General features: G+C 45.8%; 4 protein-coding genes across 4 annotated transcripts; 2 read left to right on the plus strand and 2 right to left on the minus strand.

The window, feature by feature from the left end:
- Positions 1–6,878: 6,878 nt before the first annotated feature.
- Positions 6,879–8,334, minus strand: zgc:113625 (uncharacterized protein LOC553227 homolog). Its single transcript, XM_062413076.1, has 2 exons — positions 8,019–8,334; positions 6,879–7,882 (listed from the first exon to the last, which is right to left on the minus strand). The coding sequence occupies exons 1-2, from the start codon at positions 8,089–8,091 to the stop codon at positions 7,110–7,112; spliced, it is 846 nt and encodes a 281-aa protein (XP_062269060.1). The 5' UTR covers positions 8,092–8,334; the 3' UTR covers positions 6,879–7,109.
- A 545-nt stretch (positions 8,335–8,879) lies between these two features.
- Positions 8,880–11,471, plus strand: LOC133975245 (GTPase IMAP family member 5-like). Its single transcript, XM_062413152.1, has 4 exons — positions 8,880–9,418; positions 9,610–9,635; positions 9,728–9,787; positions 10,454–11,471. The coding sequence occupies exons 1-4, from the start codon at positions 9,084–9,086 to the stop codon at positions 11,089–11,091; spliced, it is 1,059 nt and encodes a 352-aa protein (XP_062269136.1). The 5' UTR covers positions 8,880–9,083; the 3' UTR covers positions 11,092–11,471.
- A 622-nt stretch (positions 11,472–12,093) lies between these two features.
- dnajc25 (DnaJ (Hsp40) homolog, subfamily C, member 25) lies at positions 12,094–15,216 on the plus strand. Its single transcript, XM_062412482.1, has 5 exons — positions 12,094–12,467; positions 13,055–13,207; positions 13,343–13,713; positions 13,797–13,896; positions 13,984–15,216. Exons 1-5 carry the CDS (start codon positions 12,126–12,128, stop codon positions 14,104–14,106), a joined length of 1,089 nt encoding a protein of 362 aa, XP_062268466.1. The 5' UTR covers positions 12,094–12,125; the 3' UTR covers positions 14,107–15,216.
- Positions 15,217–15,334: 118 nt separating this feature from the next.
- LOC133974765 (spindlin-1) lies at positions 15,335–22,323 on the minus strand. Its single transcript, XM_062412483.1, has 8 exons — positions 22,190–22,323; positions 19,640–19,717; positions 19,461–19,551; positions 19,198–19,246; positions 18,935–19,070; positions 18,746–18,863; positions 18,432–18,665; positions 15,335–18,241 (listed from the first exon to the last, which is right to left on the minus strand). The coding sequence occupies exons 3-8, from the start codon at positions 19,498–19,500 to the stop codon at positions 18,042–18,044; spliced, it is 777 nt and encodes a 258-aa protein (XP_062268467.1). The 5' UTR covers positions 19,501–19,551; positions 19,640–19,717; positions 22,190–22,323; the 3' UTR covers positions 15,335–18,041.
- Positions 22,324–23,026: the final 703 nt, after the last annotated feature.

Below are 23,026 nucleotides of genomic sequence, written 5' to 3' on the forward strand. Positions count from 1 at the left end.
TCCATTCTGAGGCAGTGGACCTTGTGTCTCTGTCCTCTGACTCCCTGAAAGGCCTCATGGGGTCAGGCCTCGTTCTTCTTCTTCTTTCCTCCCTCATTCTATGTTTCAGTGTTTTCCAGGAGTCCATCCAGTTTGAGGAGAAGGAGAAATGTTCCACCGATCTCAGAGACTCCAGCTGAGATTGGGTGAATTCTCTCTTCGACCGGTGTATGACGTCATGTTTCAGTTGTTCATAGTATGGGTCTGCTTCCTCTGATGGTGAACACTTCTCCATCTTCTGAGTCTTCTGAGTGGTCTCCATCTTAGGTGACAGGGCCCTTAGAACCTTCTCAATCTCTTCACAGGGTTGTGAGTTGTTTTTCGTCACCTGCCATGACTTGCTCCACTCAGAGAGAGCGTTGAATTCGTTGTAGAGCTGCAGGTACAGATCTTTGTGCTTATGCTCACTGGACTCAAGCCTGGTTTTATGAAGGAAAGACTGTTTCTGCTGGAAGGAGGAGGAATCATTGTCATCTGGTCTCAGAGAGCGATCTGAGTTATCCTGGTTGTTGTAGAGAACTGTAGCAGCTCTCCATGAATTCTCCCACTCTGGACTGAGAGATCTTTCACTTTGAGGCTCAGATTTGTTGCAGCCATGAAGGTTGGACATCCTCCAACATTCCTCCCACATGGAACTTACCTCACATTTCCTATCTTGCTTGTTCATAACGGACTCCTTTATCAAAGCTTCATCTGGATGATGCTCCTCCTGACTCGCTGCCCTGGTGGATCTCCATGAATCACTCCACTCCAAGCAGGGGGTTCGGTCATGGTGCTGACTCTCCAGCAACATGGTGAAGAAACCGTATCTGCTGACGTTCTCTTCATTCACGGAAGATGGATCTTTCTTATTGTTTGGGTTTGATTTCCTCCAGGAACTCTGCCACTTCTCAGCAGGCAGACTCAAGCCTAGCTCTTGTGTCTCCATCAGCCTGTGGTCGGGCTTGTTCCACAGATGAAGACTGGGAGGGTCCTTCATGTTGGGCCCGTTTGGCCGAGGCTGGTCTGCTTCAGAGTGAGGCTGCTGGGTCGCCAACATCCAGCACTGACCCCAGTCGGATGGATCCTCTGCTGGAGGTGGCAAAGATTTGTTGTACTTCCATGACTTTCCCCACATCATGGATGAAGGTTGAGTCTGGCTGATGAACATGAGGGCCTGCAACCTGTTGAAATTCTTGTCCTGCCCCTTTTTGTTCTTGTGGCTTGGCGTTTGAGAGGAGAAGCCTCTGCTCTGGGCTCCTGGTCGACCAAAGGATCCCGGCCCTGCACCACGGGGCAGCGGAGGCTGAGCCGCAGGTTTCTTGCCCTTCCAGAAACTCTCATTGTCTATTTGAGTGTCAACGGGTTGGATTTTCCTTTCCACCCGTTTGGAGATTCCCTGTCTGGCTCTCAAGCGACCGGCCCACTCCTCGTTAATACTGTGGAAACAAACGTACAGGAAAAAAGCTTCAGTCAATAGGAAGACACAAGATCTTTATCTCACATTGACTTCCGTAAATATTTCATGGTGGCTAACATGTAACGGATGTAGTGAATATCATGTCAAAGCACTACATGAATATTGGTACAGTATATGGGGTATGATGGGAAAGTGAGTCCAAACTGATGGAGCCACACCACCACCTACAGGTTGGGCCACTGCGAGAGGGAGATCTGTCTCAGCTTTCAGGAGCCGGTCACACCCTCAGACTTCATCATGCTGGGTTATGTAATACTTCTGCTGGGTTACAGCATGTACGGTGTATTAATACCCTGTGGTTCAGAGGTGAGGGGGCAGCTATACTGTTTATACTAAGAGTCGTGCATCATCACAGGGTTTAAAAGATATGATGTCAAGTGCGTGTCACAAAGGGGAACATGCTGTATACATGTCATACTGGAGGGGGATCCCAGATATTTAAAACCTGAGGAATGCACAGTTATGTTCCTTGGAAGTAAAAATGATTGTGTCACTGGTAAGGACTTATATTTAACCAAGATAAGAAGAAGAAACTGGTAAGATTGAAGCTCCTACTGGGGACAGTGGTTGGAAGCTGTCGGGTGTCCAACATGAGAAACCTTTAATCCTGTCACTATAAATAGCAGCTTCAAAATATATATAGTATTTATATATATACAAACACATTGATAGACTAATTCTCCACAGAAAATAACTTTATCCCTCGGACACGGAGTTCAACAGAGTTAATCAACAGCAGAGGGCGCTGCTGCTTAGTAAAGTTACATAGTGATACTTTAAAATATGGAGTAGTTAGAACTCCAGAAGGGAATCAAACCTGTGTCACCGTTCAGGTTTACATTTTCTGGTTTCAGGGTGTGGACTCATCAGAGTTCTTTAATTTCCAACATTCCTCAAAGCATTGATCTAATTTGTCATCAGAATAAAATGTTCCCTGTATTATATCTGAGTCCATCAGCCGTTAATCACCGGTCGCTGCAGAAGCTCGCGAACGCTTCACTTCCTTCAACCTTAAAACAACCACACCCGGCAGCTACTGACGGAAAGTACCAGTCAAGTGTCAACGCACTCATCTGAACTAAAATCTTTCTGTTGATTTATTGAGTAGAGGTTTAGTTTTTTTAAAGAGATCAACATGTGTTTTTTTTTGTGTGCATCCAATTCTTAAGATGGATCATAAGAGAATATTATAGAAACAGTTAATGTGAAGTGTAATAAGTTACAGGTCAGTCATATATAAGACCTGAAGAAATGAGTTCATCAGGTCAGTTTAAAGATGGTGTCATGATAAATGTAAATATAAAATATTGGATGAATCAAAAACGTTGTTCCTGTGTCGCTGAAAAAATTGACTAAATTATGACCTAGAATAAATGTTTATCAAAAATACCAAACTCTCCTCACACATTTCCGGACACTCTACTACATCCTCCATCCAATAAATTCAAATTCTAACTAGTCATGAGTCGGACATGGTGCACACAGACAGACACACAGTCTTACGAGGACAGGGCGCTCTTCTCCATCCGCTCCTGCTCCTGCTGCTTCTTCTGGTCCAGCTCTCGAGCTCGGATCTCCCACACGCTCTTCATGATGCTGGCGTCGCAGGCGACCACCTCGAGGTTCCTCTCAGTCGACATCGTCACACGGCTTCAAACCCCCTGTCAACACAGAGGAAAAGAGTTTTACTACAATAAAAAACATATATTATATAACATCAACATATGTGCAGATGCTCCGTTTGGGTGCAGATAGTAAAATGAGTCTCTGATGCACCTTATGGTCTGGATGGTGAATGAGGAGACGCTGCAGACGCTTCAGCTCTTAAGTACGACAGCTCCGAGTGGCTTTAACATGCTATAGGTTGGGGGGGGGGGCTGGGGGCTGCATATAGATAACACCCTCCTACACATTCTGTACATGCTGTAACATTATCGGTGCCAACGACCCGAGAGCTTCAGCCAAGCATTGAACATATGACTGTAAGAAACAAAGCTTAGATTTTTAATCTGTGAACTGAAAGTCCCTGAACCTGGGTTTTAGAAACTGAATTAACAGCAGCACAAAGAGGTGAGAGACTCAAACAGTGAGTTATAAATGCACTGGGAACCATGAACTGTAAATCCAAATGGATGACATGACGGCTCCCAACAGTGAAGCCAAAGCCTCTTGATTAAAATAGATTAAGATCCATTTATTAGTCCCAAACACATGCACACTCATGCAGGTAGGGGAATGTAACCTCTGCTTTTCACCCATCTGGTGCAGGACACACAGAGCAGTGAGCGACATGTACGGCGCACAGGGAGCAGATGTTGGGGGAGTAAGGTGCCTTGCTCAGGGGCACTAGACAGACTAGGGAGAATCCTCTTGGATTTTTGGACAGATCAATCCAGGTTCATCTTTTGTTGTTTCTCTGTCGAACCAGAGACCTTTTCTGCCCATAGTCCAAGTTTCTGCCACGGGTTCACCGCCTCTCCCTGATCGCCCCCTGGTGGTTAGGGCTAACCCTAACCCCCCTCTTCCATGTCAGCAGATGGGACGTGGACCAAACTAAACAAGCTGACAGATGTTAAATGTTCCTGCAAGATGGTTTCAGGTGGTTCTTATCACATTCTGTGTTTTAATTGGTTATTAGATGATATTTAAACAGGTGAAACATCACGATTGACAGCTGAGACTGGCTTGTGATTGGTCGAGCACGACCTCAACGCTGCGGCTCCTGATCACTCGCCGGCAGCGTGAACATCGAGGTCTTTAGGAGTTGGAGATGCGTCGGCCATCTTTACACTGAGTCTGTGGGAACTGAATGTTCAGTACTCAGTTCTGCTCCAGATCCAGGGTCTGTACCCACTTTGAGAATCCAGGTCAAACCTCTGCTCTCCCTCTGACTCTGGGTCAGATGAAAACGTCTCGTTCAATGTTCCACAGAGAAACTTTCTACACTGTTTCAAATATATATATATATAATTTCCTCCAGGGCATCATTACTGAATTATTTCCCACAGGAGGTTTGAGTTGACTCGGTGTCACAGCTGCTCTTCCTCCTGAATTTGATCGTCTCATGTTTTGTCTAATTTGAGGTTTAAATAAACATCCGCCTCACTGTGTACAGAGAGCTGTGCAGAACTGCATGCTGGGAATGTCAGCTGCGTGAACAGTAAGACACAAATGAGTGACACATGCAGCCGGGGCCAGTAACATGACGGAATACGTGACAACACACTAACAAAGACTTTATGTCAACTTAACTAAAAATGAGATGAAGACAAAACGCTGTTACACAATTTGAAATTCAGATCTATCGTCTCCTTCACAGCCTCTTTAGAGAAACTGTTTGTGAGTCATTAACTTCCTTAAAGAAATGGAATGAAAAACGATCTGCACACGTAACTGTGATCGACGGACAGACCGACAACATATGGTGACCGTAAAAATAGTTTGTGTGCATCATGTTCTCTTTTCTCATGTGTGACACGATCACTGGACCCCACAACATAAAACCAACACAAACACACAACGTGTTTACAACCTGGAAGCACACAAACTGGTGATAAGTCAGGAAGCACGTGGGTGAATGTTCAGTTTGTCACAGTTTGAAAACAACATGTACAGATTGTTCACTATCACAGAAACATGAGCTGCTGTGTTCTACAAGAGACTCAGCACTCGACAAGTAGTGTCCCTCAGCGGTTTTAATCCAGTTCATTATTATTATTGTTATTATTGTTATTATTATGTTATTGTTATTGCACAGTTGACGAGTTAGACACAGACTCTGGGTGAGGGAAAGTGAAGCCTTCATGGAAATATCACTGGTGCCTGTGTAATGACCAGCAGAAGGCGACTCCATCAGTTGTTTCTATAGAAGTCTATGAGGAAATGGCTTGAGTAGTTTTTGTGTAACGCTGCAAACAAACAAACACACAATGTCCTTAGCGACGCTGCAAACAAACAAACACACAATGTCCTTAGCGAAGGTAAATAACTGAACTCATCCAAAGTCCTCACAGAAAGAAACATGTGGCTCAATTATTAACTTTTCATCTTCCTGATAACAACAAGTGATGTAGAGCAACAGAAATGCCGAAGAATTATTTAAATCACATCTCCGGTGGATTTGTATCAATTTGGGAATAACATTTATTTTTTTATTTTACAATCAAATACATTTTCTGTCTTCATTCGGATCTGTGAGTTGTATTTTTCAGGTCTGTTGGCATCGCATTCACTTCTGTCAATTACAGGAACTTCTCATCGCTTCAAATCACGAATGTTCCCAGACTCAGAATCATTATTTTAAAACCTCCTCCTGTTTCAGTAAACTGTCGCCCGGCAGGTTCTTCATTCATTAATAAGAAAAGCTCCTGAATGTCAGAATGTGATGGTTCGTGGCTCCAGGAGAAAAACGTCCTCGTGCTCTGCAGGCGAGGAAAGAGAAAGTAAACAAAACACTGAAGCTGGAAATCAACACGTCTGTTATTTTGGTGAATTCAGTCTTTTCCTCTGATGTGACCACTTTCGTCTTTTTGAAGTCACAGTGATGAAAGAGGGAGGAGTTTTCTAATCAGCCTTTTTTAATTGATGAGGTAGAAACTGAACAGAGAGACGGATCCTTTTCTTTGAATGTTTTTCATTAAAGAGCATTTTTACACGGATCTTCCACAGTTTGCAGAGTGTGACCTTCGACCTGCGTCCTCACAGCAGCAGCGGTTTCACACAGGTTCACGTCTGTGTCACATTCCTGTGGCTGGCGACAGGTGTTTTTGATCAGAGATTAGATTCCACCAAGAGTCTCAAAGAACCTGAGCTGCTCCCGACTTGGCACTTCCTCACATCTCAGGCATCTTAAAGACGTCTCCGAACCCACTGACGTCTCTGAGGTCAAGCTTCCTCCCAGTTTTCATCTGCTGTAAGAATTCAGACGCGGTTTCAGAAACAGAAGTTTATTGTCAGAAGCATCAACGGGTCACGTTGCACGGCTTCATCTGAATCAACGCAGGATAAAGAAGTGAACAATGGAAACACAACACGTTGTCTCAGAGGTCGTTACAGGTTCACTCTCCAGCCTTTTTTTATTTTAATTGCTCGGAGGCAGAAATGATGCCAGGCTTGACCTTGATGACATTTCTGATAAAGCAACTGAAGAACCTGTCTGACCAGGATGCCAGTAAGAGGAAGAAGATGTTAAATAACATCGGTGTCGTTATCTGGGAAAATCTCCTGATTTTGGGGGATTACAAAAAACAAGTATTGAAATAACTGGATATGAATGAGTGAATAAATGTAAGTTTTAAATCTGTGTTGTGCAGCTCAGATGGAAAAAGACACTCAGGGAACAAGACACTGCTTTTATTTACCTTCAGAGGCAACTAAGCCAAAACAGTGTGACAGATAAACACGTCAAACACATGAAACATGCAACATACAGTGCTACCGTCATTCAAGGACAAGTCAAGAAGAGCAGGAGCTGTGAGCTGCTCCTCAGAGAAACGTTACATTCATGAACTCAGGCAGATGTTTGTTTCTGGTTGCACTGAAAGTTCAGTTGGAAAGTTTGCAGCCGTTCTGTGTCAGATGAGGAGAAGCTGCCGAGGAGCTGGAGGCTGATTCACATCGGAGGCCTCACGTTGAGGGAGAAGCTGGGCTGGGTCAGGTTGTTCTCCTGAGCAGCTAGTATGGCCTGGAACTGAAGGACCTTCTGCATCAGCTCGGCCATGAAGGAGAAGTTTTGAACCTCCTGGGCCGCTGCGACCTTGTTCTCCTTCTGCTGCTGCTGCCACTGCTTCACCTCCTCATACATGTCGTCGCTGAAGTACGACCCCCCGTTCGCTGCCACCATGTCATCCACCTTCCTGAGCAGCTTCACCACCTGGGTTTTGTTGGTTCTTATCTTGTTGTTGAAGACGTGGTACCTGTTCCCACATCTGTTTATCAGCTCTCGGAGTTTGGGATGTCCGGTCAGCACGTACTCCTGGATGGTTCTTCCCCGCAGCTCGTCGCCTCTCGTGAACAGAACCAGCATGTACCCGGACGCCTCGGGGCCGAAGATCTGCTCCAGGGCTTCCACGCAGTTTTCTTCTTCTTTGGTGAACCTGCCGATCTGCAAAACCAGCAGGAAGACGTGAGGCCCGGGAGAGGACACCTTGATGCATTTAACGATTTCTTTCTTGATGCTATCTGCAGATTTAGACGTGTCCAGAATCCCGGGCGTGTCCACCACATGGATCTTTCTGACACCTCTGGCACGTTCCTTGGCGCAGGTCTCCGTCACAGACTGAGCACTCGCACAAGACAAAAAGACCTTTCTGCCCACGATGGTGTTACCCACGGCACTTTTACCAACTCCAGTTTTCCCAATCATCACCATCCTGAGGTCAGGACCTGCAACAGACAAAAACACGGTCCTGTTGGAATCAGTCGAGAACAACGTTTCAGGCAGAATAAAAAAATATATAACTGAGAGCATCGTAAACATCGACTGGAAGAAGCTGCAAACGAGGAATGTTGAAAACTTCACCTGCAGGGATCGACAACCGGAGACCCATCTTTCTCTCTGCTCGGCCTTCGGGCAATGACCAACAGCTCACCATGGAAGTGTGAAGTGGCCCTGCCCATTGGGAGGAACCAGCTCTATACCACGTTCTACGTTCTACCACAGACTTCAATGCTGGTTAAACCTTCCTGCTGCCTGTTCTCATCTCAGCTGCTAAAATGCAACACAACCGAGCTCCTCCGCCGGGTAAGTGACATCTTTTCTTCTTCTCTTGTTGGTGAGCACAAAGGAAATCGGGGAAATTACAATGAAATGTTTAGTGTCTTTCAATTTCATCTGTGTGAGTGGATCTGACACATGGTTCTGAAGTGACTTGCAAACTTCTGCAGTTTATTTTCTTCCTTTCAACTCTCGTCAGTATTGTTTTAAATCAGTGCACTGCAGCAGGAGAGTCACTCTGGACCGTGGTTACACAACTGTTCAGCAGGGCAGGTTACAACCGTTGCAGTGGAGCGCAACACGTTTCAGGGAAGTTTCACCTGTGAGCGCTCCGCTCGCCATCTGCTGCCAAACACAACACGACAACACACTGAATTAATGAACAGTATTACATCACTTGATATTAACCTGTTTCCAGACATGTGACGTCCTACTGACATCTTTGTTATTTGATTGTGTTGTTACTCATCTTTGCATTAACTTTGTTGAACGCTGTTAATTCTCTATCAAGGTAAACGGAGAGCAGCCACTTGTATTGTTTAATTTGTGTTCTAGTGCATGTATGGGGGGGTGGGGGGAGGGGGTGTAAATTACGTCATCAGTGCATCAGTATTAATAATAACTTCCTCCTGGAACCCATCAGTGCTTCTTCTCCCCACAGCGTATCCTGAGAAGTTAACCATCGCTCTGCTTGGAAAGAAAATTCAGATCAAGAACGTCATTGGAAATTTGATCCTCAACGATCAGAGATACTTTAACTCAGAGTCCGACCCCCTGGTGGTGGGAGAGAACATCTCAGTCAGGGTCATCAACACACCGGACTTCTTTGATGCAGAATGTCTGAACCCGGACCAGCGGATCATTGACTTCATGGCTCTTTCCCACCCGGGCCTCGATCTGTTCATACTGGTCATAGATCCTGAAAATGCCCGAGAGGAAAAGGTCGTTGGTCAAATCTCTAAACTTCAGGACGTCTTCGGAGAACAGATCACGAAGCACTTAGTCGTCATGTTGCCAGACCTCGAACGTTTACAGGCACTCGCTCACCTGAAGGAGAAGTTCAACGTTCTGCTCGTGGTCCGCACCGACGATCTGCCCACTCAGTGCAGGAAGTGGTGTCAGAGGGGTCACCCATTCGTGTACCAGTACAAAGACTACAGCCAAGTTGTTGTGGTACGAAGAAGGGCAGCCATTGAGAAGAGAAGGTAGAATCTTGATCACAACAATACGAGTTGTTCTGCTTGTTCACTGTGTGTAGAGACCACAGGGTCCCATCCTCCTGCTGGGGCGTGCTCCTCAGGAGGTCTGAAGGTTTCTGCATCAGACCTCCTGAAAAGCAGGATGGGACTTTTCTCATCTATCGATCTGTTTCCAATAATTATGACATTTGTTTCAGAGCCAACCACAGCTGTGGGAGTGGAGGTGAGGCCGAAGTTTAATAAGTAAGAATGTGTGTGTTGTTTCAAAGAACCAGGAAAGTTCCTCAGTGAAGTTTGAATGTTTCATCTTCACAGATCCTGACGAAACCGGTCCGGCCACGTTGCAGCGCTACTTTGCTACAGCAGCTCCAATAAGTATGTAACACAACAAAATACAAGAGTTTAATCAGATCTTTGCTATGACGCAGTATTAGAGCCAAGAAAAATGATGTTGAGAGTTCGGGAATAACGTTGTAATTTATTGATTTGTTTTTAAATGAAATTATGAGAATAAATCATGATTTAATATGAAAAATGTCAAACTATAAATATTTATATAAATGTCTTAATGGAAAAAATGATTCGTAATTTAGTTTTTTCTCTTTAAATATAACTTAATTACTTTGGTAAAATTAAGACTATATTTCTATTAATATTATAAATACAATTAAATTATGATTCAAACTTTTTCTTACAAGTATCCTTGATTTTATTGAGAGGAAATTTAAGATTATTTTCTCAAAATCTCTATTTTGGCTCTATTACTTTGTCGTGATTCGATAATCTTAGTATGTTAATCTGGGGAGAGTGTGGCCTAGGGGGTAGAGTGGGTGGTCTGCAACAAGAAGTTTGCCGGTTCGAATCCCACTCTTTCTTATCAGCATGCCTAAGTGTCCTTGGCAAGATACTGAACCCCTAAATGGCCCCTCATGAATGCTGAGTGTTCTAAAAATGTAAGCCTCTTGGACAGAAGCATCATCTAAATGACATGTTTTTACCTCAGTTAAAAATACTGACACGTTTTCTGGACTGTGTCTTCAGGTCCCAGCGTCCTCTCAGTCCCAGACAACGTTTTTAACATCGTGCTACTGGGACTCACTGGGACCGGAAAGAGTTCATCTGCAAACACCATCCTGTATACTGGCAGGTCCAAGCAGGACATAAATCCATTTAGATCCGAGGCGAGCTCCATCCCCGTCACCAACAACTGTGACGTCAGAGTCATGAACAAGCTGTTCGGGGTCTCGGTGAGACTGGTGGATACTCCGGACTTCTTCTGCGAGGACCTCAGAAACCCTGAGGCCCACCTAGAGGAGTGTAGGAGGTACTGTAAGCCAGGGTGGGGTGTGGTGCTGCTGGTGGTGCAGCTGGGCCGCTTCACCGACGGAGAGAGAGGGATCTTACCTAAGCTGGAGGAGAAGCTGGGCTGGAGGATCAGGGTGGAGACCATCCTGCTGCTGACCCACAGAGACGACCTGAAGGGAGATCTGCTCAGTCACGTTCAAACACATCCTGACCTCAAGGGACTCGCTGAAATGTGCGGTTTGGGTTTTCACGCGTTCAACAACAAGCTCCAGAACAACAAGCAGGTCATCGAGCTCGTCAAGAAGATTCCAAACTATAAAGAACGTTTCCCGAAGATCGCAAAGAAAGAAGACAATCGCTGCCACTTGAGTTAGATCGGCTCCACGTGCTCATCAGTGCACGGCCTGAACGTGCACGTGACCAAGGAATCATACAAACATGTTAATCCACTCATTATCTCCTCACCACTAAGACACAAGTTATCTCTCATCTTAGTTCAGTCTTTGTATTTATTCTTATACTTCCTCCTTCTCAACCTGCTCAGTCATCACTTTTGGATGTCAGCTGACGTGTGAGCTCTCTGTTGATTGGTCAGCGATGCAGATTATAAAGTCAGACATGATCACATGAACTCTCGTCAGGTCGCTGTTGAGTTAACAGATCGGATTTGTTTCCTCTCTGTTTGTGATTTAATAATCAATCTGTGAGAACGATTTCTGTTTATCTGAATTTCATATGAAACCTTGAGTCACACTGTCACGAGAAAACTATCAGACATTTTGTTAAATTGATCAATAAATACTATAAAAAACAAATAATCTTTCCTGTTCTGTTTATGATTCACTTTCACATACTGCACATGCTCAGAGTGTGTTTGTGTGTGTATGTGTGTGTGTGTGTGTGTCAGTGTGTGTGTGTTTGTTTGTGTGTGTGTGTGTGTGAGCAGGGGTTTTCTCAGGCTCTATCAGAACCTGGCTCCTTGGTTAGCTAACGGAATGTTCCTATTGGCTGGAGCCTCTGACTCTGTGTCAGGACTTTAAACAACCACCAGGGGGCGGAACGGAGGCGCTGCCTATGTGGCACGTCATCATCCTGTCTCGGTCTCAAAGATTGTAAGTGTAAGACAGAGGCCTTACTCGGGAGTAAATCACTCTATCAACAGATCGATATAATAAGTATGTTGTGACTCTCTAGCTGCCTCTTGTTTCATTATAACATTTTATGATGTCATAAAATATTCTCTTCAACAAACCGAGAAGAGAATAATAAATAAAGCAGGAGCACGTGGTTCGGTGGAGAAAACCCTCTGAGCCTCCTCATCTCTGTTCCTCTACGATCTTCGATGACACGTCATCTTTGCGAGCCAGACACGACGTCAGTGTGCGACAGGGCCGCCTGGCGGACAGACATGGCTGCTTCCCCGGAGCCGAGGCTCGGCGGCGGGTTCCCCGGTTCTCCCCGGACCGCGCGGTGCTGGTGGCGGCTGGCGGTGCTGCTGTTGTCCGTGTGTTCGCTGCCCGGGGCCGCGGGCCTGGTGGAGGGGCTCTACTGCGGTACCGAGGACTGCTACGATGTGCTCGGCGTCTCCCGGGAGGCCGCCAAGCTGGAGATCGCCCGGGCGTACCGGCAGCTGGCCCGCCGGTACCACCCGGACCGGTTCAGGGTGGAGGAGCCGGGCCTGGAGGGGGAGACCAAGGAGTCCGCTCAGCGGAGGTTCCTGCTCATCGTGACCGCCTACGAGACGTTAAAGGTCGGAGAGAACGTTCCACTTGTTCATGTTCATGATCCAGAACAGAAATAAGATCAAACTGTGAAACTGAGAAGTTTGATCTTCAGGTTCTTTACATCCGGTGAAATTCATATAACAGGAAGTTTCCTTCATGTTTATAACATTTTGTTTCTCTGTTGAAACTCTGATGTTAAACATGAAGGAACTAATGAAACGTGTTCGTGTCATAACTGGACCAGTGACTCATATGCTGTGGTACAGGTGGTACTTACCAGTAAAGTTACTTACAAGCAGTTTTCTATATGAAATAATAATTCATTATTAACTGAGGGTATTCTTATGTTTGCATTTTATAATCTCTCTGATCAATCAATCAATCAATCAATTGATCTTTCAACGTTTCTTAAACAATGTTACTCAGTGTTTTACAGATAAAAGCAAGAGAACCAATAACCTGCCAATCAATTTACACATAGTGGATTATTAACATTTTCAGGACAGGGAAACACTCATTCATTTTAAAATGTGGAAACAGCAAAGCCAAGAGAATAAGTGTTCATTTCCTTGTGTGTGTGTGTCTGTGTGTCTGTGTGTCTGTGTGTGTGCAGGATGAAGAGACTCGGCGGGACTACGACTACATGCTGGACCACCCTGAGGAGTATTACCAGCACTACTACACCTACTACCGGCGGCAGCTCACACCCAAGGTGGACGTCAGGATCGTCATCCTGGTCACCATCTGTGCCATCTCCATCTTCCAGGTAGGACCACGGCTCGGAGCTTCACCCTCAGACCCAGCGAGTGGACGGGTCTCAGGGTGAAGACGTAGACTCGTGTCCCAGTCGTGATCTCCAGTCGTGACCCCGTCAGGTAACCAGCCTCCGTCTCTCCTGCAGTTCTACAGCTGGCACAGCAGCTACAACGAGGCCATCAACTACCTGGTGACGGTGCCCAAGTACCGGATCCAGGCCACGGAGATCGCCCGGCAGCAGGGCCTCCTCAACCGCACCAAGGAGAAGGGCAAGAACCGCCGCTCCAAGGAGGAGATCCGCGAGCAGGAGGAGGAGGTGATCCGGGACATCATCAAAACCAAGATCGACATCAAGGGGGGCTACCAGAAGCCCAACCTGTCGGACATCCTGCTGTGTCAGATCGTGCTCTTCCCCTACTACCTGACCACCTACCTGACCTGGTACGCCTCCTGGGTTTACCGCTTCACCATCTGCAGGGAGGAGTACGGCGAGGAGGAGAAGCTCTACCTGATCAGGTCAGTTGCCATTAGAAAGGTTCAGGTGGTCGCGTCCCCTCTGTGACGGCTCGTCTCACAGCTCGCTCTGCTTTCCCTCCCAGGAGACACATGAAGATGTCCCAGTCTCAGTTCGACAGCCTGGATGAAAACACCAGTCAGAGCTTCATGGAGAAGCAGCTCTGGATCAAGGAGAACTACGAGGTTCGTGACTTTGAATTCTTTCTTTCTTCTCCTCTCTGCACGTTTCCTCTGGATGCTCTGTGACCGGTGTGCGTGTGTCTCCTCCAGCTGCACAGGAAGGACCAGGAGGAGGAGATGAAGGTGAAGATGGCCACAGACCCGAGGATGAAGAGGTATCGCCGCTGGATGAAGAACGAGGGCCCGGGCCGCCTGACGTTCGTTGACGACTGACGGCTGCCGGGTCTGTCAGTGACACACACACCTGCCTCAGTGCCGACGCACACACACACCGCGCCCCGCGCTGTGTGGACAAACGCTTGTACAGAAACATCAACTCTGCCTGTTTATATAGCAAGAGATATTTTCATAGCGACCTCGCGAAGCAGAAGTGGAATAAACTGCACCTGAGAAATTTGAGGGTTTTTATACACAATGCTCTTTCTTTAATTTTTATTTTTCATCTTTTAAACTTTGTATCTGTAACTGTTCTGGTGAAAGTGGACGGATGAGCTTCAGTGCCTGAGTTGTTGAGAAGCAGATGTTAATCATGTCCAGGGGTTAAACATAACGTCAACATGGTGCCTGGTGACCGACAGTAAAAAGTGCCCTTGTTAATGGCCGCCTCCTCCTCGCACCTCCTGCTAGCTCCTCCTGCTGCTCTACTGAGTCACTTCAAAGCCTGATGAGTAAAGCCAATGAAAAGTATTTGCATATTTTTCCTTCCTGATGAATAAACCCGGGTCAGAGTGTATTTTTTTAAGAACGGTGACATTTTGAATTCAGATGAGATCCAATAGAACTTTGACGTATTGAGCATCTTGTATTACAGAAGACTGCAGATAGGGGGAGCTGTTTGCCTGGTTCCATCAGAAGTAAGAAAATCCAAAGTTTTTAAATTTAAATTTGCTTATAGATGGGAGATGGATGGAAAGATAAGAGACAGAGAGGAGCTGGATAAAGTATTAGTTATTAATAAGATGCAGGAAAGAGGAGACGATTGTGAAAACACCTAAAGATGACAAAACAAAAACGGACAAACTTCTGTGTCATCGTCTCATTTGTTGCTGAAGCTGTTTTTCTTTATGAAGCAAAAAACGAAAAGAGCAGCAGGTTCCAGACGTGGTGGAACTCGTCTTTCTGTGTGAATGGAAACCAAAGTCACGGCCGAGATGTTTATCAACCGGGAAGTCGATCATCCTGGTTTCTGATCGGCTCCGTGTCTTCAGACGACTCAGTTTCATGCTTCCTGCGTTTTACTTACGATTATTTATTTGTCTCTCATTTGTCTTTTGGTTGTTGTTTTGTGCTGAGGCATTAAAGTCCAACTGGAACTACGCTCGTGATCGTTATGAACTAAACGTTTTCTTTGTCTTCTGTGTAAAGTTTCCGCCTCCAACACACGAACAGATCAACAGGTCTGTCACCGGAGCTCGGACTAAAAACAAATCAGAAGATAAAGTTGATGTGAAGGTTTTTATACATTTCAAAGTATTTAAAAGTGAGTAGAGAAATGTTAAAGAATTGTTCCTGCTGACTCGTCCTGAGAAGACGAAGACTTAGTTTGACTTCTGACAAACGACTCCATCATTTACTCAATCTACCGCTGCATGTTGCCTCAGTGCCTTTGAGCAGAGCAGCAGACCCGTCCTGCTGGCTGATGTCAGACTTGTGAAGATGTTTGGAAAGAAGACGCAAGACGTCAGGTTTTCCATTAACATTAAAAATTATTAACATACATTTAAAACATACAAAAACAAACATTACAAGGCAGAAGGATGACAGAAGGCCGAGGTCATTCCAACAACAACAATAATAATAACCGTTTGTATTTGAATATTAAAATGAACTGGACGTGACTCGCTGTGACTCGAAGCTTCGGGACGACTCCTTACTGAACTGATCCTGGATCAGATGATCAGAAACCTGCAGACCTCAGTTTTTTAGTGCAGTTACAATAAGAGCTGGAATCTGCCTCAGCAACTAACGACATCACAGGAAGCACAAAGACTGAAGGTTTGACAGAAACAGCTGGGTTCTGAGCAGTGCAGACATCTGATTGGTTGAGAGCACAGACTAATTAAAGATGGGGGACCCATCTGCATTTCCTCCCACTATCGGGAAATTAAGCCAAAACATCCTGGACAGCTTTGAACATTCAGAGTCCGAGTCTGTGAAGTGGTGATCAGGAAGTAGAGCTGTATTATCTAGGTCCCACCCATACATGCACCTGACCAATCAGGAGTCAGTCTAAGCTGTCAATCAAGACGTCTCAGTCTGTTTTCATATGATCAATTAACTAATTAAAACCAAACTGATCAGAAACACATGAATAAACAGGTTCTGACTCCTGATTGGTCGAGCAGGTGTATGGACGGGACATTTACATAACGTCACCAGTTGGAGACGGCAGCGTTCGAAACCTAAACAGGAGGAAGTGGAGAAGTGTCGTCCATCTTTATTTACAGTCACTGGTCTTTACTGGTTTCCTTTTTACCCCAATGTAGAAATATTTGGGAGGAAAATGACATCAGCTTCCAAATGTTCTTTCACGATAATAAAATTAAATCTTTTAAACGTGAAGCTTTGAACAGAACGCAGGTTTATGAAAAACATTCAGTCTCGATCAAATCAAAGCAAATCGAAAGTAAATTTAAACCTTCACTTCGTCTTAACCTCTTCATTACCAGACACAACCGACAGTTTCCTCCGACTGCCGACGTGCTGCAGAACAGACGTCTGAGGGAAACGTCTGGTTCCTTCAGTCGACCAGGAGGATGTGGGATCTACGCCACAAGGAGTCCACGACCTTTTGGTTTGTGTGTAAATACAAACTGATGCTTTCCTTTCAGTAACATTCTCTTCTCGACCGATCGTAGTAAACTGAAGTCTGAAAACTGAACTGAATGAGGTCGTTTTTTCTGGTAAATTCCAGCGACGTCAAAAGTCATGAGCTGTCCAGGGACTCTTCTCCTCATCCTCCAGTTTCTAAAGGTGCATTAAACCAGTTTCCAGCTCCTTGAATCCGTTTTGACGTCAGAAGAAGAGGAACCCACAGAAATGCAGATTTTACCCAAACATTACAACAAGGTGCAGAGGACACTCCGTCCTTTTCAATCCTTCACCGACCTTCTAGAAAAAGACACGAGTCCAAAGGCTTCAGTGAAATCACCAGAAAGTCCGATCGTCCTCAACATCACAGGACTTCACGACAGGGTTTAAGATGAGAGACAGATTGAGTTTGATCTGTTGAGCTTCATGTTGGTGAAGTGGAGCCGGGACAATAAGCACAAGATGTCATGAAACTCTGTTTTGCTTCTGTACAATAGAAAAACAATAGAATCCCACTCGGCTCAAACTCTCTGGTTCCTTTTTGGATCTTTTTTAAAGACTCTTCTTTCAGAAATGGCAAAAGTGTCATGTTTCATCCATGATGATAATGATTATTATTATTTTAATAATTAATCAACTCACACTCGTATACAGGGTTCAGAATAATTAAACAACTCTCTTGGTTTCTTGTCTCATGAATCTCAGTTTTACAGAAATTGTCGAGTCATATTTATGAGTTATATCTATTTCTAAGGTTGTTTTCACTAATTTTGACTAATTGTGAGTTTTTTTCTTGCTTTTGCTTTAATGGACCAAGAATCGCCTCCTTCTCGTCTTTCTTTCACCTCCAGACTTTTCATCCTCTCTGGGAGTCTCCTCTTATTCTGGGGTCACGATCGGTCTTGTTTCTTTGTCAAACTTTTCCGTGTTATGATCATTAGTTCTGCTCATTAATCACACGTCAGCCACACCGGAGATCTTCCTCTGCAGCTCACTGGATGAAACCAGACACTAAGAAGGATTCTCTTTTGAGGTTCAGGGGATGAAACAGATTTTAAGTTGTCAGCAAATCTTTGTTCAGAATGTGAGTTTCTAAAACGCCTCGTTTCATCTTCAACTGAAATACGGGATTAAAACTGAATTTCCAGACAGATTTCCTTCTTTCAAAGACTTTGGGAGAGTAACATAAATCCAAGGCCAATTTAATTTTGTCCATTTTAAGAGTCACAGACGGTCGTAGATGAGGCTTCACCTTCACTGAGCATCTGTCCTTTGTTCTTCTGCAGCAACCTTTTCATTTTGTTCTACGGTCCCACTCCAGATGTCAACGTCAGGTTTTACGAGGTCTTGACCAGGTCGTAGACGTAAATGAGAAAGTCGTCGTCAAACTTGATGAAGTACACGGAGGGCTTGGCCTCCACCTGGTGAATGACCATGCCGGTTCGCTTGCCGCCGTCCTCTTTGGCGTACTCGACCTGTTTGCCCACCAGGCTGTCCACCACCTCCCCGGGCTCCCGCTCCGTCGGGACGCTGTCGTCTGCAGAGAGACGCAAAACAAGAAACGTCTCCGCTGATATTAATGAGTCAAAACAGAGGAAAACAAAGATAACTCCGAATTTCAGAGAGATTTAAAGGAACATTTGGGGGAAATTGGTTGAAAACACAACCCTCCAGCCACCAGGGGTCGCTGAGACAAAGATGCTGGATTCATATGAATCTTCACTCACTGGATTCGGGCATGATGCGCAGATCTCCTGCTTTGTAATCGTCCAGCAGCTGATACATGTAGAGGACGGGCTCCTTCTCGTAGGTGATGTAGAACCAGGTGGTCACGATGGGAGCTCGGGCCAGAACCATCCCCCGCCACTCCTCCTTCGGACCCTCCTCCGTCTCAAACATGTGCTCCACCGCTTTCCCTATCATGGTGTCTGCCAGGCTGGCGTCTGTCACACGGGATTTAGCTGCGGAGGTAAAGAACATTAAAGCAGCTGGTCCACATGTGGGCGTGGTTGTGAGGACGCTGTGTGTTGTGCACCCTCACCCAGCCGGTCAGGAAGCACCTCCAGCCCCTGGATCCTCTCGTCCTTGTGCAGCTCCAGACCGTAAACACAGTCGAAGCCATCGTACTTGATCAGGTAGAGCGACGGGTTCACTGGCACCTGGTGCAAACACATTCAGATGAGAACCACATGTGTGAAGCTCCCGAGGCTCCGTGGACTCTGATGATTACCTGGTCCAGCACCGTTCCCTTCCAGACCACGTGGCCCCCCCCCTCCTTCCACACGTGTTGGATCCGGCTGCCCACCAGGCTGCGTTGAGGCTGCGACAGAGCGTTGGTGGTCGGACTCAGGCTGCTCTTGTGTTTCCTGCACAGGGACATGTTTGATTCTCTCACGAGGAAACAGAAACATCCTCTTTGTGTCTGATCTCATGTTTCCAGTAGATAAAGTTATTTGAGCCACACTCAGTGAACTGACACACGTCTCCACTCACTTGTGAGGATTCTTCTTCTTCATCATATTTACAGAAACACCTTCATGCCCTGAGGAGAAAAACAAATCACACAACATTCATCCAACACTGCAAAAATAAAACACTGGTCAGTTTCCTACAGATCCTGGATCAGTTTCTCCTCCTCCAGCGTCCACCCGTCTGTTTGTCATCAGGGTCGAACGGAAACTAAAAGCACGTTCAGCTGCAGACCTCTGATCAGACAGAGAAACTAAATGAACTGCAAGTGAGCGTTGACCTCTGACCTGTATCAGCTGTGTCTCTGAGTCCCGGAGTGTTCTTCATTCATCTAGATGCAGGGAGGCAGCCAGGCTGCCCAGACGCACAACAGGTCACCTGCCGAGAGGACGCACAAACATTAAACAACAACCAATCACAGGTCACCAGCGGAACCAGGACAACAACTGTTTACTGTTTGACTCACGCTCAGGTTTTCAGGAAAGAGACGTCGTCTGTGTTCAGGACTCAGACTTCACGTCTGCGCTCCAAACCGGAATCAAACCTGTGACAGTAAAACACAAACCAACAAAACTGTGAGATGATTGATCCGGAAACAAAACAACACAATTATGTTTGATTTCACTGTGACTGAAAACCACAGTGAAACGAGATTAAACGATAGATTTCTTAATAGAATTAATAAAGTTTTGTTTTGTTTCAGTCTTGATTCATGGAGCGCCCCCTGCTGCCACCTGTTGGGTGTAGGTGTAACTACACACAGTGGCAAACAGGACATGCTCACTCTAAGTTGGTTCCAAAGTCTCGGTCTTTGTCAAACTGACTGAATTCCTCTTCTTTAAAACTCATAAAGCAGCGAAGGATCAAACTGAGCTCCTAAACATGAGAGTAGATGTAGATGTAGATGTTTGTGGAGGAGCAGCTTCAGATCAAAAGGTTTCATGTCCCAAACATGAGACTTCAATTATTGATCAGTGGAGCCTGCAGTGTATTATCTGTCTGCTGGTGTTGTGTAACACATCCGACCCTCTGACTGGTTTGTGTCCCCGTCACTGCTCCGGACCTTCATCTGCTAAACCACAACTCAACAACATAACCACACAGATGATTACTAATTATGAAACTAAACAAAAATAAGCACGAGACGAGTTTCTGGGAAAAGCAACGCTCCGACTGTTTGGATTATTCTGTGACATCACACGTCTGGAACCACATCCACCCGGCACCTGATGTGAAGACACATTTCAAACCAGGAAACTCCACTGGTTCATTTCATTCATTACTGACCAGCATGGACACGAGGACACAGTCGCAAAGACCAACAGCGAAATGTCTCCATGAATTACATTTCAGAACTAGAAGAACTTTACTCTGCCAAGACAAACGCATGATGTCACCGTGTGGGAGAAACGGAAATTAAACTCCTGGATCTGCCCGTTTATCTAGATTTATGCTGTCAAGGGTTTACTGGGTTTACTGGGTTTACTGGATTTCCTGCTCGTTACCTGCGGAGGAAAATCAACGACAGAAACACCCGAGACGTTCTGCAGCAGCTGGTCGTGATTTCCTTCCCGTGAGGGGCCGAGCGGCGCCGGCCAGTACGACCAAACGTCTCCCAGTCCGGGTTACTGTAATAACTGGGACCAGAGAGGAGGAGTCTAGTACCACACACACACACAAGCACATGCACACGCACACACACTCTCTCTGTACTGGTCCTGTAAGGTCTCCCACACTGAAGGGTTCCCTCAGTTTGCTCCAGAACATCTGGATCCCATCACGTGGAGTCAAGCAGCTGTACCTCAGCTCCGAGCACATGAAGCTCACGTGTTTTCAAACATGTTAAACAAGGAGCCAGTGTTTCTGGATTTGAATAAAGGGAAACTCTGGAGTATTTACATTAAAGTATTAAAGCAACACTATGTACCTTCTACTGAGCAGCAGCGCCCCCTGCAGCCACACACTGATTCTTCTCAGTTGATTTTATGTAGAGTAAAGAATCAAACTCTCAACTTTCACCTGTTTCAGTTTATTGTTGAGAGGGAGACGGATATCTACAGAGCCCCCTATGGGTCACGGCCAGAATCTTTTATTTTGATAACTTTTGTGTTACCTTGCAACAGTTTCCTGTTGAAACTGGTTCTGCATTAATCCGACATCAGAGTGTTGTGATAGAAACGCTGTTCAGGGTCGGTCACGCTATCGGGCAGATTGTGTTTCAGTGTCAGGGACAGACACACAAACTGCAGCTGCTTCAGTCTCGGTTCAGAACCGAGAACCTGACCGAGCGTTGGGTTCCAGCCGACTCGGTTCTCCTCGTGACTCAGAACTGAAGAACTGAAGAACTGAAGGTAAATCCCAAGAAGATTCTCACCTGTGACATCAGCAGTGAACCTGCAGCTCCACTGTGACCCTTGACCTCACCCCTTGGGGGCGTGGTTATGAGGAGCACGAAGCAGGTCATCTGTCAAAAGGTTTTACATTTAAACAAATTAAAGCTGAACTCGAATTCATCAGAGGCGGTTTTACACATCATCAGGTTTCATCAAACCAACCCCGAGTAGAACATGACGCGTTTAACTCCCACTGCCTCGTTCCTTGTGCCAGAACCTGAGGTTGCTGGTTTGAACACCACCAGGTTTAAATATAATTAATAAATGTTCTGTCATCCTCTGCACAGACGAACCTGCAGGCTATGCAGTGTCAGCCATGTTGTCCCTTCTTAAAACTACCCACTGTTGTGTCCAGCTGCAGGTCGTGTAGAGGGGGGCGGGTCGGGGTCTCGGACCCGCGGACAACAGGGGACAGTGTCCGACTCGCTTCCCCGGAGCAGGTAGACACAGCCCGGACACGCAGAGCAGCCGGAGCCGCGGCTGTCTGCTCCCCCCGCCCCTCCCCCGCAGCAACAAACCGTCGGCGGGAGAACGCAACAGACAAAACGAGCGCTCAGCGCGTTGTTTACCTGCGGCCGAGCGGCGGCCGAGCGCACGGGAGCGCGCTTGGTTCTGTGTCTTACCGTCGGTGGGCTTCAGGGACACGCGGGGGTCCGAGGGGCAGAGGCGGGTTCGGTCCGTCCACACTGAGTCCGGATCCACTTCACAGGAACCAGAATTAACCCGGAGCGTCAAAACGCGGAAGCAAGACCCAGACGTCCGGTCAACACTTTCACAATAAAAGTGCTGACGAATGAGCTGAGACTGAGGAGTAGTGCTGCAAACACAGTTTCTATAAATGACGTCACTCCGAGTCCGAAAACTGAAGCCAATGCGGAAGTAATTAAACCGTGTATTATCTAACGTGTCCCAGATGGTACGTGGACAAACTTTAAAAAGTGTTTCTGATCAGTTTGGTTTTAATTAGTTATTTGATGATTTAAATCTGATGATTGACAACTGAGACCTTTATCAACCGGACCTTGATCTAATTTATATTCTAAACAGCAACGTTTGTTTTTGATTCCAATCTTCACCAACAAATATATGATTATAATAATAAATATTATTATTTTAAAATTATTATAATTGTGTATTTATATTGTTTTTACTCTCTTAAGGTTCTTTAAAAATTCACACTGAGCGATTAACGGTTACAAATGATATAACAAACCCTGATAGAAAAAGAACAAATGTTTAATTTAATATTCAAACAGCGTGAATAAAGACTTTTATTTGACTTTATCACCTCACTTCCGGTCTTATTACCGTGAGCATGACGCTCTTCACTCTCACCCCGCCCCCTCCTCTCTGCCAGAAACTGCGACTGAGAGTCAACACAAGGACACAGATTGGTGCAGTACGCTGGTCTCACCTGCTTAATAGTGATCCTGGCGGTGAATGCGACAGTGGAGGAGACA

The sequence above is a fragment of the Platichthys flesus genome, chromosome 19, assembly GCF_949316205.1.
Source record: "Platichthys flesus chromosome 19, fPlaFle2.1, whole genome shotgun sequence".
NCBI classification, from domain to species: domain Eukaryota; kingdom Metazoa; phylum Chordata; class Actinopteri; order Pleuronectiformes; family Pleuronectidae; genus Platichthys; species Platichthys flesus.